This window comes from Echiichthys vipera (assembly GCF_963691815.1).
Source record: "Echiichthys vipera genome assembly, chromosome: 19".
Classification (NCBI taxonomy): Eukaryota; Metazoa; Chordata; class Actinopteri; order Perciformes; family Trachinidae; genus Echiichthys; species Echiichthys vipera.
Genome location: NC_139844.1, coordinates 27965262 through 27981741, shown reverse-complemented (window position 1 = coordinate 27981741; position 16480 = coordinate 27965262). Strand labels below are relative to the sequence as shown.

The 16480-nt window shown below is 53.6% G+C and overlaps 2 protein-coding genes across 3 annotated transcripts in view; both read right to left on the bottom strand.

Moving 5' to 3' along the window:
* Positions 1-546: 546 nt before the first annotated feature.
* Positions 547-1611, bottom strand: LOC310961752 (B2 bradykinin receptor; the record flags this gene model as incomplete). The annotated part of the gene is made up of 1 exon (XM_083933963.1): positions 547-1611. One exon carries the CDS (start codon positions 1609-1611, stop codon positions 547-549), a length of 1065 nt encoding a protein of 354 aa, XP_083790089.1.
* A 14196-nt stretch (positions 1612-15807) lies between these two features.
* gopc (golgi-associated PDZ and coiled-coil motif containing) overlaps positions 15808-16480 on the bottom strand; it is a 9799-nt gene continuing 9126 nt past the window's right edge. For both annotated transcript variants that reach the window (XM_083933639.1, XM_083933640.1), the window contains 2 exons: positions 16199-16364; positions 15808-15991 (listed from right to left, as the gene is read on the bottom strand). In XM_083933639.1, coding sequence (XP_083789765.1) covers positions 15891-15991; positions 16199-16364 — 267 coding nt within the window. In that variant the 3' untranslated portion in view covers positions 15808-15890. The remainder of the gene's footprint in view (positions 15992-16198; positions 16365-16480) is intronic.

Sequence of the window (16480 nt, the reverse complement as noted above, 5' to 3'; positions counted from 1 at the left end):
GTTAAAGTGTCCTCTAGGAGCATAAACGTGTGCTAAAGAAATGCTCGTACCAATTTATACATTTGTCAGAGAACTTTTTAATCCAAAAAATGGAAACTTTTAAAGTTCTTTTAAAAACATATTTTTTAGGATCCTGCCCCAAGAAATACAATAACATCAACACGACAGCCTCAGACGTCACAACATGAAACATTAACACACATAAAAGGGACAGTAATGAAAACAACACGGATAGTAGAGTAAAAGAACCACTGAGGGCGAACTCCCACTGTGCCTCCGTCCCGTGCCCCAGCACGTGTCTCGGCTAAAGTCTGGTTCCTTTGACCAGTGTGAGTGCAACCGTACCACGTCTAGGAGCGGCACGCTCGCCGTCCACGGCCCGTTTGGGAGAGGTGGGCTTTAGTAAAGCACGTTTGCACGTGTACGAGCACGAGCGTGCGCACGTGTACGAGCACGAGGCCTACGGCGGTTCGTTTCCTGAGATTACAGATTAAACACATGATCAGCTGTGATGTGTTGAGTCCCGTCTGACGACCAAACGCTGTCTCATGGAGGTGGTTTCAGCCCAGACGCTTCAGGACTCCCTCGCTGTGTGTCGGTGATTCTGTTCGTGGAGGTGAAGCTCACGAACAGCTGGGACTTCAAAGTCTGTCCAAACACCTCTTTGGTCCGTCTCCTGAAGTGCTTCCCCACGATGACGAACAGGAAGGGGTTCACGGCGCTGTTGCTGTACGCCAGATACGTGGACAGCTGGATGCCGATGTCCAGGACGTGACCCCACAGGCATCCGGGCGTGACCTGGAAGTAGTCCAGGGTGTCCAGGAAGCGCATCAGCTGGTGCGGCGTCCAGCAGAAGAGGAAGACGGCGAGCACGGCCAGCACCAAGGAGGTGGCCTTCCTCTCCCTCCGCACCCTGGGGAGTCCTCGGGCCCCTCGGTCGCTCAGCACCGCCACGATGTGCCGCGTGCAGTAAGCCACCACCAGGACCGGGAGCAGGAAGCCCAGCACGTTCCTGCTGATGTTGTGGTGCACCCTCCATGCGGGGTGGGGGTAGGCCAGGATGCAGGCGTCCACGCCGGGATCCTCCACGTGCGTCACTGTGCGGAAGAGCATGATGGGGAGCGTGGAGAGGAGGCCCAGGCTCCAGACCCCCAGGCAGATGCGCTTGGCCCAGGCAGCTCTCCTCAGGCGGCTGCTGCTCATGGGCCGCACCAGGGCCAGGTAGCGGTCCACGCTGACCAGCACCAGGAACAGGACGCTGCACACGTAGTTCATAGAGATGAGCACGTTGACGAGCTTACAGAGGAGCTCCCCAAAGTCCCAGTGGTAGCCTCGGGCGATGGTGACGGCCCAGAAGGGGAGGCAGGACAGCATGACCAGGTCTGCGGCCGCCAGGTTCCCCAGGTACACGTCGGCCACGGTGCACGGTTTGCTCTGCAGGCAGAACACGCAGAGAACCAGGGCGTTCCCCAGCACCCCCACCACGCAGATCACAGCCACGTAGGCCGGCTGCAGGGAGGACAGCCACAGCCAGGCCGCGGTGTAGTTCCTGCAGGGGTCCAGGTCCGGGTCCACGGTCGGGACCAACCACGCTGATGCATTCACAACCATCGGGAACTGAGGACGACAGGAGCGTTCACACACACTGGAACATAACATAAAATCATCATAACTCTGTTTCTTCAGGCACATTTTTCTGCTGAATATAAAGAACAGAAGTGCGTGTTCTCGTGTGCACAGATGTTTATTAACGCATCAGAAGATCAGAACATGAAGGTAGAACACTTTAGTCTGTTAGTGAAGCTGCTCGCTGCGACTGAAGCCATGAATGCAGACAACAGGAACACGGCACTGAGGAGAACCACGAGGCTCGGACCTGAAGTCTTATTTTGAAAGGGTGTTACGTCACGACTGAACAGCTGGATAGTGAACCTGACTACAAACACGACACACATCTACTGCAGTTATGTTAATAAACTATAAATCTATTAAAAACCCACTTTCCATCAGTGTGACCTGTGCCCGGTGTGTGACACACTCACCTTATCTCTGGGGCTCTGCTCCTCCCGTCCAAACGTGCCTCATGACCCCCAGCAGATAATCCACACGTCAGTCCAGGCTCCTCGTGTCGCTCCAGGCTCCAGGCTCCTCTGAGGGGAAGAGAGGAGCGTCGGCTTTTATCCAGAACAGACTCAGACATCATCATCATCATCATCATCATCATCATCATCATCATCATCATCACGGAGCCCAGCCTCCCTCCACACTCTGACTTATTTCATTATTAATATTTCCTTTTCTCATGAATCACATGTTTCCCAGCCTGGTCTGAGTCACCACCAGAGTTTTCACAGTTTATTATAAATGTGTTTTTATCTCGTTTAGTTTCACACACACACACACACACACACACACACACACACACACACACACACACACACACACACACACACACACACACACACACACACACACACACACACACACACAGCATCCGTGAGGAACTCGGAGTAGAGCCGCTGCTCCTTTGTGTTGAAAGGAGCCAGTTGAGGTGGTTCAGGATCATCTGGTCTGGATGAACCCTGGGCGCCTCCCTAGGGAGGTGTTCCAGGCACGTCCAGCTGGGAGGAGGCCTCGAGCCTTTGGGCCTCTGGTTCTGTAATTCATTTTGTATTTGCTGGAATTATTGAACTTAAACTTCACAGATCATTCGGGGGAGGAGTATTGGCTCGCAGGCGCCCCCTAGGAAACAGCCCGAGAACCAGATTGTTGTAAATTCATGAGAACTCTTGGTGCGATATCCTCAACGCAACAGGAAGTCGGCCATCTTGGATTTTATGGACATTTTTCGGACGTTTGCATGTGTCGTAGTTCACATTCACATTCACACGTCATTTATAAAAAAGTCTTTAAATGATTTAAACTAGAAGAGACGGATGACGCTTCACATTAAACAGCTGCAGAAACCCTAAACGTGTTCGTTCACGTCAGTTTTTACGACTGAACAAACGAAGGATGTGTTCGTCTCTGCAGGTCTCCCCCCCGCCCCTCTCGTCCCAGTAGAAAGCACAAACCTCTCACATTCGGCCCATGTGTGAAGTGTTTCACCGCACAGAGACTTCCGTGTGGGTGCAGACACCGTTTCACAGTAACAGACCATAGTTGGTTCTGTTGGGCTGATGAAACCACTCCAACACTCCCACTGCTCCAAAAATGCTGCTTTACTGGAACATTACAACAAAAACATTTATATGAACTGGGATCAAGGGTCCAAGAAGAAGAATTACTGTATTTGTCCCACAATGGGGAAATTCAACACACACACACACACACACACACACACACACACACACACACACACACACACACACACACACACACACACACATACCTAATGGAGAGATGTTAGAGCAAGGGGGCTTCCAGTGACCAGTTGGGGGTTCAGTGCCTTGCTCAACAGCACCTCGGCAGGGCCCAGTCCACGCTCCATTCATGGTCCACACAGGGACTCGAACCATCGACACTCCGGTTCCCAGCCAAGTCACCTCTGGACTGAGCTGCTGCCGCCCCGGCTAAGTGTCCAGACGCCTCAGACCTGCTGCAGAGCCAGTTCACTTCTATTCAGACACTTATTCTTCTGTTCGGTGCGTTTGAAAGTGAAGCCGATGTCAGAGCCGGGGCAGGAAACAGGACTCAGAGGCAGACGTTTGAGGATCAACACTGAATTTATTTACTTGACGACAGAAACATGACTCAGGGAAAAAGCCACAAACAAGAAATCACTCCGCACAGGAGGAACAAACAAAGCAAAGATAAAGTGGCGTTCTCTCTGTTTACTGGAGCAGCTTTGGGGGAAATCTGCACACGGTGACAGAACAGTGTCCCCGTATGCACACAACAGCACCCAGAGCTGGTGCATGCTGGGAAACGTGCTCCTCCTTCTCTCCCTAACAGCAGAGAAGCAGGACGCCGTCCAGTGTGAACCCCAAAAACACACCTGCTCTCAACATAAACACACACCACCTGCACTTTCTACGCTCAACACTTTACTCTTTACTCTCGTCTGTGTGAGGAAATGTTGGAGAGTTCCTTCTGTTTAAAGCGTCTCCTCTGACCTGAGGTCTGCGTTAAACTCCTCTCCTCTGACCTGAGGTCTGCGTTAAACTCCTCTCCTCTGACCTGAGGTCTGCGTTAAACTCCTCTCCTCTGACCTGAGGTCTGCGTTAAACTCCTCTCCTCTGACCTGAGGTCTGCGTTAAACTCCTCTCCTCTGACCTGAGGTCTGCATTAAACTCCTCTCCTCTGACCTGAGGTCTGCGTTAAACTCGTCTCCTCTGACCTGAGGTCTGCGTTAAACTCCTCTCCTCTGACCTGAGGTCTGCGTTTAACTCGTCTCCTCTGACCTGAGGTCTGCGTTAAACTCCTCTCCTCTGACCTGAGGTCTGCGTTAAACTCCTCTCCTCTGACCTGAGGTCTGCGTTAAACTCCTCTCCTCTGACCTGAGGTCTGCGTTAAACTCGTCTCCTCTGACCTGAGGTCTGCGTTAAACTCGTCTCCTCTGACCTGAGGTCTGCGTTAAACTCCTCTCCTCTGACCTGAGGTCTGCGTTAAACTCGTCTCCTCTGACCTGAGGTCTGCGTTAAACTCCTCTCCTCTGACCTGAGGTCTGCGTTAAACTCGTCTCCTCTGACCTGAGGTCTGCGTTAAACTCCTCTCCTCTGACCTGAGGTCTGCGTTAAACTCCTCTCCTCTGACCTGAGGTCTGCGTTAAACTCCTCTCCTCTGACCTGAGGTCTGCGTTAAACTCCTCTCCTCTGACCTGAGGTCTGCGTTAAACTCGTCTCCTCTGACCTGAGGTCTGCGTTAAACTCCTCTCCTCTGACCTGAGGTCTGCGTTAAACTCGTCTCCTCTGACCTGAGGTCTGCGTTAAACTCGTCTCCTCTGACCTGAGGTCTGCGTTAAACTCGTCTCCTCTGACCTGAGGTCTGCGTTAAACTCGTCTCCTCTGACCTGAGGTCTGCGTTAAACTCCTCTCCTCTGACCTGAGGTCTGCGTTAAACTCCTCTCCTCTGACCTGAGGTCTGCGTTAAACTCCTCTCCTCTGACCTGAGGTCTCCGGTAAACTCGTCTCCTCTGACCTGAGGTCTGCGTTAAACTCGTCTCCTCTGACCTGAGGTCTGCGTTAAACTCGTCTCCTCTGACCTGAGGTCTGCGTTAAACTCGTCTCCTCTGACCTGAGGTCTGCGTTAAACTCCTCTCCTCTGACCTGAGGTCTGCGTTAAACTCCTCTCCTCTGACCTGAGGTCTGCGTTAAACTCGTCTCCTCTGACCTGAGGTCTGCGTTAAACTCGTCTCCTCTGACCTGAGGTCTGCGTTAAACTCGTCTCCTCTGACCTGAGGTCTGCGTTAAACTCCTCTCCTCTGACCTGAGGTCTGCATTAAACTCGTCTCCTCTGACCTGAGGTCTGCGTTTAACTCCTCTCCTCTGACCTGAGGTCTGCGTTTAACTCCTCTCCTCTGACCTGAGGTCTGCGTTAAACTCCTCTCCTCTGACCTGAGGTCTGCGTTAAACTCCTCTCCTCTGACCTGAGGTCTGCGTTAAACTCGTCTCCTCTGACCTGAGGTCTGCGTTAAACTCCTCTCCTCTGACCTGAGGTCTGCGTTAAACTCCTCTCCTCTGACCTGAGGTCTGCGTTAAACTCCTCTCCTCTGACCTGAGGTCTGCGTTAAACTCCTCTCCTCTGACCTGAGGTCTGCGTTAAACTCCTCTCCTCTGACCTGAGGTCTGCGTTAAACTCCTCTCCTCTGACCTGAGGTCTGCGTTAAACTCCTCTCTTCTGTCCTGAGGTCTGCGTTAAACTCCTCTCCTCTGACCTGAGGTCTGCGGTAAACTCCTCTCCTCTGACCTGAGGTCTGCTGGTTGTTTCCAGCAGCAGGAGAAAGCAGATGTGTCGGTGCACATCAGGGCGATTAGCGTGATGACGCACCGACAGCTAACGGCCGTCTCGGGTCATTTCCTGGCAGCAGCGGTGTTACACAGTTATTCCCAGAGCAGTGATGAAACACACACTGCAGCCTCAGACACATGAGGTAAACACAGAGCAGCAGGGGGAAGCTCTCTGCACACACACTCTGGGCTTTTCTTTTCAGTGTCATGGGGAAAATATGGTTGTGCACAGAAGCCGTGCACGCTGAGTCAGAGGTGTTTATTCGATTCATTGCAAGAATATGTGCAAAGAAATACAGAGATGAGACCAGGAGAGCTTCATCTGCTGTGGTTCCACGGCTGCTTCAGAGGCTCCAGCTCCACCCAGGACCTGCCGCTGTAGTCTCCAGGTTTACCATCTGCTGCTGTTCAGAGCAAATCCTCTCTGCCAGAGCAGCTCTGGAGTGATGTGTGCTCTGGTATTTACAGTTTGTATGGGGACGTTTGCACGGACGGTGCAACTCTCATTTCCTTTTGATGAACGTTAAAACCAAAGAATCAAACCTGTTCTGAAAACCTTCAGTGTCACAGACTCTGTGTACAGAGGGTCAGATCACACACTGGCAGTTTAAGTATTTAAGTCATCAAATAATCCACGGAGACCATTTTTCCCCTGTATGAACTACTAACAGCCACATGTGGCTAACAGCGATTAGCTCGGGGCAGCACGGTGAAGGCACTCAAAGGTCCCAGTGGAAGGAGCCCGTTGCTGCTTTGTTGTGTGTGTGGACTCTTCTCCTGCTGCTGCAGAGGGTTGTTCTTCTCCTGCTGCTGCAGAGGGTTGTTCTTCTCATGCTGCTGCAGAGGTTTGTTCTTCTCCTGCTGCTGCAGAGGTTTGTTCTTCTCCTGCTGCTGCAGAGGTTTGTTATTCTCCTGCTGTTGCAGAGGGTTGTTCTTCTCCTGCTGCTGCAGAGGGTTGTTCTTCTCATGCTGCTGCAGAGGGTTGTTCTTCTCCTGCTGCTGCAGAGGGTTGTTCTTCTCCTGCTGCTGCAGAGGGTTGTTCTTCTCATGCTGCTGCAGAGGGTTGTTCTTCTCCTGCTGCTGCAGAGGTTTGTTCTTCTCCTGCTGCTGCAGAGGGTTGTTCTTCTCCTGCTGCTGCAGAGGTTTGTTCTTCTCATGCTGCTGCAGAGGGTTGTTCTTCTCCTGCTGCTGCAGAGGTTTGTTCTTCTCATGCTGCTGCAGAGGGTTGTTCTTCTCATGCTGCTGCAGAGGGTTGTTCTTCTCATGCTGCTGCAGAGGGTTGTTCTTCTCCTGCTGCTGCAGAGGGTTGTTCTTCTCCTGCTGCTGCAGAGGTTTGTTCTTCTCCTGCTGCTGCAGAGGGTTGTTCTTCTCCTGCTGCTGCAGAGGGTTGTTCTTCTCCTGCTGCTGCAGAGGGTTGTTCTTCTCCTGCTGCTGCAGAGGTTTGTTCTTCTCCTGCTGCTGCAGAGGTTTGTTCTTCTCCTGCTGCTGCAGAGGGTTGTTCTTCTCCTGCTGCTGCAGAGGTTTGTTCTTCTCATGCTGCTGCAGAGGTTTGTTCTTCTCCTGCTGCTGCAGAGGGTTGTTCTTCTCCTGCTGCTGCAGAGGGTTGTTCTTCTCCTGCTGCTGCAGAGGGTTGTTCTTCTCCTGCTGCTGCAGAGGGTTGTTGATGAGTGTAAGTGCAGATAAAGATCTTTGAGGTCAGGGGAAGGTGATGGGTAAAGGTAAAGAAGGTAAAGTTCATCCTTCTCTGTTGAACTGTGTCAAACTTAAACTATAGCATTGCTGCTGTGTGTGTGTGTGTGTGTGTGTGTGTGTGTGTGTGTGTGTGTGTGTGTGTGTGTGTGTGTGTGTGTGTGTGTGTGTGTGTGTGTGTGTGTGTGTGTGTGTGTGTGTGTGTGTGTGTGTGTGTGTGTGTGTGTGTGTGTGTGTGTGTGTGTGTGTGTTTCAACACAACTCTCAGACTTCATCACCTCAGAGTGTTTCCTGGATTCAAACCCGTCTGGGTTCAAAAGCTCACATGATGCCACTGAACCAAAGGTACATCAGCGACGCTGATCTGAGCGTTACCCGCCTGAGTATCTGAGTGAGTTCAGACATCAGGAGCCTGGTTCCACTGTGACACACACACGCAGACCTTTGCCCCCCCCCCCCCCCCTGCACGGCCCTGTCAGGGTCAGTGAGAGTCTAAATGAATCAGCCATCACAGTAACAGTGTTACTGAAACCAGCTTCCTGCTTCTGTGCTGGTGGTTCTGGAGAGAATAAAGAAGATGAACTCCTGTAGGTGCTCAGCTTCCTGTCAGACGTGCGTGGGTTTGGAAGGAAGCACAAGTGAACGTGTGGTTATTCAAACAGGGATGCGTTGGCTGAATGTTCCCCTCTGCAGCTTTGATGATGCTCCCTCTGAGCGGAGCAGGAAGTCCTCAGACGGTCCAGGAGAATGAGTCTGGCGCCCTCCCACTGTGCCTCCGTCCCGTGCCCCAGCACGTGTCACGGCTAAAGTCTGGTTCCTTTGACCAGTGCCATGACTTCATCACTGAGTGTGACGTGTTACGGCGTGATGACGTATAGGCAGCAAGAAGCATTCTCCGAGGCCCAGGTAGTGTGAGTACAAACGGGCCGGTTCACGTCGTATAAAGCCGTTTATATACGACGTGAACACAAACACCTGCAATCATCAACAGTGCTCCTCACACACACCACCTAAACACAAGGTCCTCACACCCTCTTCACTGTTCCTCATGTTTCCTCCCTGCAGCAGTGAAACGCTCCCTCTGTACTTCAGTGATGCTTCTTTAGCTCCCCCCGGTGGACGGAGAGCAGAACTGCATCATCACGTGGGATCTGGTTTCTGACTCTTCTGGTTGAACTGGACTGGACGTGACTCTGCTGGTCCTCAGACTCTGGAGGGTTTGAACCGTGTGACGGCGTCCTCAGACTCTGGAGGGTTTGAACCGTGTGACGGCGTCCTCAGACTCTGAAGGGTTTGAACCGTGCGACGGCGTCCTCAGACTCTGGAGGGTTTGAACCGTGCGACGGCGTCCTCAGACTCTGGAGGGTTTGAACCGTGCGACGGCGTCCTCAGACTCTGGAGGGTTTGAACCGTGTGACGGCGTCCTCAGACTCTGGAGGGTTTGAACCGTGCGACGGCGTCCTCAGACTCTTGAGGGTTTGAACCGTGTGACGGCGTCCTCAGACTCTGGAGGGTTTGAACCGTGTGACGGCGTCCTCAGACTCTGAAGGGTTTGAACCGTGCGACGGCGTCCTCAGACTCTGGAGGGTTTGAACCGTGTGACGGCGTCCTCAGACTCTGAAGGGTTTGAACCGTGCGACAGCGTCCTCAGACTCTTGAGGGTTTGAACCGTGCGACGGCGTCCTCAGACTCTGGAGGGTTTGAACCGTGCGACGGCGTCCTCAGACTCTGGAGGGTTTGAACCGTGTGACGGCGTCCTCAGACTCTGGAGGGTTTGAACCGTGTGACGGCGTCCTCAGACTCTGGAGGGTTTGAACCGTGTGACGGCGTCCTCAGACTCTGGAGGGTTTGAACCGTGCGACGGCGTCCTCAGACTCTGGAGGGTTTGAACCGTGTGACGGCGTCCTCAGACTCTGGAGGGTTTGAACCGTGTCTGTAACTGGCTCACACCTCTCCGGGACCCGTCCCCTCATGGTGGTTCAGGTCTGAGTCCCTGTGACCCTGAGGGCTGTGGTCTGGACCTGTCCCCTCATGGTGGTTCAGGTCTGAGTCCCTGTGACCCTGAGGGCTGTGGTCTGGACCTGTCCCCTCATGGTGGTTCAGGTCTGAGTCCCTGTGACCCTGAGGGCTGTGGTCTGGACCCGTCCCCTCATGGTGGTTCAGGTCTGAGTCCCTGTGACCCTGAGGGCTGTGGTCTGGACCCGTCCCCTCATGGTGGTTCAGGTCTGAGTCCCTGTGACCCTGAGGGCTGTGGTCTGGACCCGTCCCCTCATGGTGGTTCAGGTCTGAGTCCCTGTGACCCTGAGGGCTGTGGTCTGGACCCGTCCCCTCATGGTGGTTCAGGTCTGAGTCCCTGTGACCCTGAGGGCTGTGGTCTGGACCCGTCCCCTCATGGTGGTTCAGGTCTGAGTCCCTGTGACCCTGAGGGCTGTGGTCTGGACCCGTCCCCTCATGGTGGTTCAGGTCTGAGTCCCTGTGACCCTGAGGGCTGTGGTCTGGACCCGTCCCCTCATGGTGGTTCAGGTCTGAGTCCCTGCGACCCTGAGGGCTGTGGTCTGGACCCGTCCCCTCATGGTGGTTCAGGTCTGAGTCCCTGTGAACCTGAGGGCTGTGGTCTGGACCCGTCCCCTCATGGTGGTTCAGGTCTGAGTCCCTGTGACCCTGAGGGCTGTGGTCTGGACCCTGGTGCTCCTGGTCTCCCATGGCAGAGTGGTCTCAGGCCCCTGGGTGCTGGGGTTCAGGATCAGACCCCCGGTGCTGGGGTTCAGGATCAGACCCCGGTGCTGGGGTTCAGGATCAGACCCCCGGTGCTGGGGTTCAGGATCAGACCCCGGTGCTGGGGTTCTGGATCAGACCCCGGTGCTGGGGTTCTGGATCAGACCCCGGTGCTGGGGTTCAGGATCAGACCCCGGTGCTGGGGTTCAGGATTAGACCCCGGTGCTGGGGTTCAGGATCAGACCCCGGTGCTGGGGTACAGGATCAGACCCGGTGCTGGGGTTCAGGATCAGCCCCCCCGCTGCTGGGGTTCAGGATCAGCCCCCCCGCTGCTGGGGTTCAGGATCAGACCCCGGTGCTGGGGTTCAGGATCAGACCCCGGTGCTGGGGTTCAGGATCAGACCCCGGTGCTGGGGTTCAGGATCAGACCCCGGTGCTGGGGTTCAGGATCAGACCCCCCGGTGCTGGGGTTCAGGATCAGACCCCGGTGCTGGGGTACAGGATCAGACCCGGTGCTGGGGTTCAGGATCAGACCCCGGTGCTGGGGTTCAGGATCAGCCCCCCCGCTGCTGGGGTTCAGGATCAGACCCCGGTGCTGGGGTTCAGGATCAGACCCCGGTGCTGGGGTTCAGGATCAGACCCCGGTGCTGGGGTTCAGGATCAGACCCTGGTGCTGGGGTTCAGGATCAGACCCCGGGTGCTGGGGTTCAGGATCAGACCCCGGTGCTGGGGTTCAGGATCAGACCCCTGTGCTGGGGTTCAGGACCAGACCCCGGTGCTGGGGTTCAGGATCAGACCCTGGTGCTGGGGTTCAGGATCAGACCCCCGGTGCTGGGGTTCAGGATCAGACCCCGGTGCTGGGGTTCAGGAACAGACCCCTGGGTGCTGGGGTTCAGGATCAGACCCCGGTGCCGGGGTTCAGGATCAGACCCCCGGTGCCGGGGTTCAGGATCAGACCCCCAGTGCCGGGGTTCAGGATCAGACCCCGGTGCTGGGGTTCAGGATCAGACCCCCGGTGCCGGGGTTCAGGATCAGACCCCCAGTGCCGGGGTTCAGGATCAGACCCTCGGTGCTGGGGTTCAGGATCAGACCCCTGGGTGCTGGGGTTCAGGATCAGACCCCTGGGTGCTGGGGTTCAGGATCAGACCCCTGGGTGCTGGGGTTCAGGATCAGACCCCTGGGTGCTGGGGTTCAGGATCAGACCCCCGGTGCTGGGGTTCAGGATCAGACCCCGGTGCTGGGGTTCAGGATCAGACCCCGGTGCTGGGGTTCAGGATCAGACCCCCCGGTGCTGGGGTTCAGGATCAGACCCCGGTGCTGGGGTACAGGATCAGACCCGGTGCTGGGGTTCAGGATCAGACCCCGGTGCTGGGGTTCAGGATCAGCCCCCCCGCTGCTGGGGTTCAGGATCAGACCCCGGTGCTGGGGTTCAGGATCAGACCCCGGTGCTGGGGTTCAGGATCAGACCCCGGTGCTGGGGTTCAGGATCAGACCCTGGTGCTGGGGTTCAGGATCAGACCCCGGGTGCTGGGGTTCAGGATCAGACCCCGGTGCTGGGGTTCAGGATCAGACCCCTGTGCTGGGGTTCAGGACCAGACCCCGGTGCTGGGGTTCAGGATCAGACCCTGGTGCTGGGGTTCAGGATCAGACCCCCGGTGCTGGGGTTCAGGATCAGACCCCGGTGCTGGGGTTCAGGAACAGACCCCTGGGTGCTGGGGTTCAGGATCAGACCCCGGTGCCGGGGTTCAGGATCAGACCCCCGGTGCCGGGGTTCAGGATCAGACCCCCAGTGCCGGGGTTCAGGATCAGACCCCGGTGCTGGGGTTCAGGATCAGACCCCCGGTGCCGGGGTTCAGGATCAGACCCCCAGTGCCGGGGTTCAGGATCAGACCCTCGGTGCTGGGGTTCAGGATCAGACCCCTGGGTGCTGGGGTTCAGGATCAGACCCCTGGGTGCTGGGGTTCAGGATCAGACCCCTGGGTGCTGGGGTTCAGGATCAGACCCCTGGGTGCTGGGGTTCAGGATCAGACCCCCGGTGCTGGGGTTCAGGATCAGACCCCGGTGCTGGGGTTCAGGATCAGACCCCTGGGTGCTGGGGTTCAGGATCAGACCCCGGTGCTGGGGTTCTGGATCAGACCCCGGTGCTGGGGTTCTGGATCAGACCCCGGTGCACGGGTTCAGGATCAGTGTAGCGGAGGCACAGCGTGTGTGAACCCTTTTCCCTCGGTGCTGATAATTAATCCTGGAGGAAACACTGACATGATGTTTTGCTGTTAGCTGCTAATGTTAGCTACTGTTAGCTCAATGCTACAGTTAGCTCACTGCTAATGCAGATAACTGCTAGCTAGCTGACGTAGAAAGATCCTGTCTTGTTTGGAGAAGCTCAGCTGATTCATCCACACTCCTGGCCGGCTCTCCGTTTGTGAATTACTTTATCGGCTTAAGTTAGCTTCTTGCTAATGTTAGCTTCTTGCTAATGTTAGCTTCTTGCTAATGTTAGCTCATTAGAACCTAAGCTAGCTGTGACTCAGCTGCATGAATCTGCCATCAGTTGCTTTGTGGCGTTGGCTGATGGAGGGAGTTAGCGAGTTAGCATTATTGTAGCTGTGACTGTGATTCATTTTACAGCGTTACACCAACATGACGCCGGCCAATCACCTTCAGTCTCACTGCTGTGTCATCAAACGCTAAAGTGAAGGTTGAAGTGAGAACAGAGTGAGACGAGTCCACTGACACTTTACTGCTTTATACTGGGAGGTGACAAATACAAGAGAACGGCATGTGACACAATACAAAACAATAACAAAACACAGCCAAACCGTTCAGAAAGAGCCCGTCAATAAAAATGATCATTCAAAGACATGATATCATACAAGTGTTAGAGTGACGCCCTTAAACATCCACCCACAGTCACCAGCGTGGAGACAGACGGCCAGGGCGTCTCTGCGTCCTCAGGGACGCGTCAGCCGCCACTGCATCAATCTAAAGGACGGGAAACGACTCGCTCCCTTCAGCCCACATGGACAAACAGCGTAGTTTGATTGGTTTGCTAAATTCTTGCGCTCCTCACAATCAATTTACCACGTTCAGATCTGGGGCGTTAAAGGAAACAGCCTGCGCCCTTAAAGTGAAACTCCAGCGTAAAAATCCTCCTCCAGGGTCTGTGTCTGCACTTTAATCCTCAGTAACCATGGAGACAGTTTTTATTAAGGTAGAAATCAGGAGAGATGCTAACAGCCGGACGTGGCTAACAGTGGTTAGCTCGGGGCAGCACGGTGAAGGCATTCAAAGGTCTTTTTTAACCACTAATGCTGCTGAAAATAACAGCAAACCTCTGCAGCAGCATGAGAAGAGTCCCCCCACACACACAACAAAGCACCAATGGGCTCCTTCCACTGTAATGGACTTTACTATGAGAGGAGCTGGTACAGGGGCCAGTAGGTAAGTCTTTAAAACACTCTTTAATAAACTCTGGCTTCACTAACTACGCTGATGACGCTTTGTTTTATGGTTAAAATGATACAAAATGATTCAAAATGGATGCAAAATGACTAAAAATTGGTGAACAATGATGAAAAATTTATACAAAAGGACTAAAAATAAATGCGTATTCACCAACTCCACTGTTGCTGTTTTGTTTTCTGGTTCAAAACGAGACGACGTCCAAACCAAATGAGCTCAAAGTGACCTGATGACGTCACAAACGTCTGCAGATGATTCATTATTTTCATCAGATATTAAAGATGTTTGTTTAGTTTATTATAAAAAGTCTCAACGTGTGTCTGTGTGTGTGTGTGTGTGTGTGTGTGTGTGTGTGTGTGTGTCTCAACGTGGTGAAAAATGTCTTTAAATGTTAAAAATATTCAGTTTAATGTGAAATCAAAGAGATTTCAGAGGCTGAAAACAACTTTTTCTGATGAAAACTAAAGAAAAACGACTTTATAATAGAAACAAAAACAATATTAAATCAGTTCATGGATCCAGACGGGACAGAGAACGAGTTTGAATGTGACTTTAGTTAAAGCTGACGGCCTGTTTGAGGAGTGCTTTCGCCCTGAGAGGAGGATTTTACGCTGGAACTCACTTTAAAGGAGAGAATGAGGCCGAAGCTCTGAACGGGAACGCGCCGGGAAACAAAACTCCATGAAAGAAAGAAACTCCTGGACTGTCGTGAGACGGCCGAGCAGTCACCAGAGGGGGAATCACACCTGAACCCTCTGGAACACGTGTCTCTGCTGAACAAGAGTGAAGGAACATAAACAAGGTTGTTGGTTAATTAAGAGTCAAAATGTTTTACATGTTATAAATAACTACTGCATTTCAAACTTTAGAGCCAGAAGTGGATTTTCAGCACTTTAACGGTTTAAACGAGGGCAAAGAAACAGTGCAGATCAGAGAATACTGTTTATTCATGTTAAGTGTTTAGTCCCTGAACTCATCATTCAACGGATTATCTACTTTTATTAAAGGTTGAATCTGTAGAACGAGCAGAACGGCTCCATCTAGAGTCTCCAGATTGTCGCAACAACAAAGTATAAGTCCAGCAGTGGGGTTGCCAGGTTGGTCAGACCCGGCCCAGTAGCTCCAGGAGAGCGGAGTCTGTTTGAGCCTGTTTGAACCCGTCCCCTCCAGAAAACCACAGCATCAAAACAAGGATTAGAGGAGTTTGACTGACAGTTAGCGTTAGCCGTTAGCGTTAGCCGTTGCAGCTAAGTGCAGATGAAAGTGATGTTAGCATCCAGGAGCAGCGTAGCCATGTGGGCGTGCGTTTGAATGGCGTTCCTCTCCTTTCTCTCAGTCCATGGAGTGAATGCTCGGCCTATAGTGACTCTGGTTGTTGCCCGTCTCCGCTCACTCAGCTGCTGGGACAAAGAACGCCCCCTTCACTGAGGCTCCCAAGCAGCTGCACGATTGGCTAACTCCATTTCACCCAGTGCCAGCCTACAGTAGCTGCACCCAACAACAGACAACCCTGGCAACCAGCAACGCCCAACACTATTGGCTGCTGCCATGGAAACACAACGGGACAGGAAGTCAAACATTAAAACCTTCATTCAGACTAAAGAGAGTTTTCTCTTTGTGTTCCCGTCAAAAGGCCTTTTTAAAAATATAGTTTTAACAAAGTTTCTACAGATTCAACCTTTAAATTTAACCTTAAACTTTAAATTGGTTTGAATGAGACTGAACTGGAGCTCCGACGATCACGTGCTTAAAACAATCACTTCCTGTCTGAGACGTTTCCCTGGGGCCTGAAGGACGATGGAGTCCGCTCCGTTTCCTCTTCACCTCCTTTAGTATCTAAATAAAAGACCCACTGTTCCCCCTGTTCCCCCTCTCCCCCTCCTCTACACCTCTGCGTTCCTGGACCCACATCATTGCCACATGCCCAGACCAGACCCCCAAACCCCACCGCCCCAGAACCCCAAGAGGAACCAGGGAAAACAGACACACTCCGTCCGTTTTCCCTCGTCCCCACGTTTGTCGTCGCATTCTTTGATTGAGTTCCAGGTGGATCCTCTTCGAGGTCCGGCCGAGCCTCTAGGAGGAGCAGTCGGTCTCAGGAGGCTTTGAGGAGGTCTCACTGGAGAGCCCGGGGTCCCCGTTCTCTGCTCCGTTGCTCAGGGACAGCTTTTCCAGAGCTGCAGGGTGGACACACACACATTCACAGGGTCAATGAGTCAAACGTTCGACAGCGACCACGAAGCATCCGGACCTGACCTCCACACAGTGAGGGCGCCGGGGCGAGGAAACGACATTTGTGTCAAAGTTGAAAGCCTTTAATAGTCAGCATCATTTTCAGGACACTTTAATAAATGACTCTGTGCTGTTGTGCTGTAGGAACTCACCCTGCAGCGACGCAGACGTGTTGCCGGGTGCCGGCGTGCTGCTGTCCTCCAGCTCGTCCAGGTAGAGGCGGTAACGATGGCCGCTGTCGTCTTCATACTCCACGTTCTCATCATCGCTGTCGACCTCTGGAGCCACGTACACCACCTCGAACTCGATCTGTCCTCGCTGACACACACACACACACACACCTGGATGAGCACTTAGAGGGGGCGCGGGGCAGCGTGTGTGTGCGTGTGTGTGTGTGTGTGTGTGTGTGTGTGTGTGTGCGTGTGTGTTTGTTT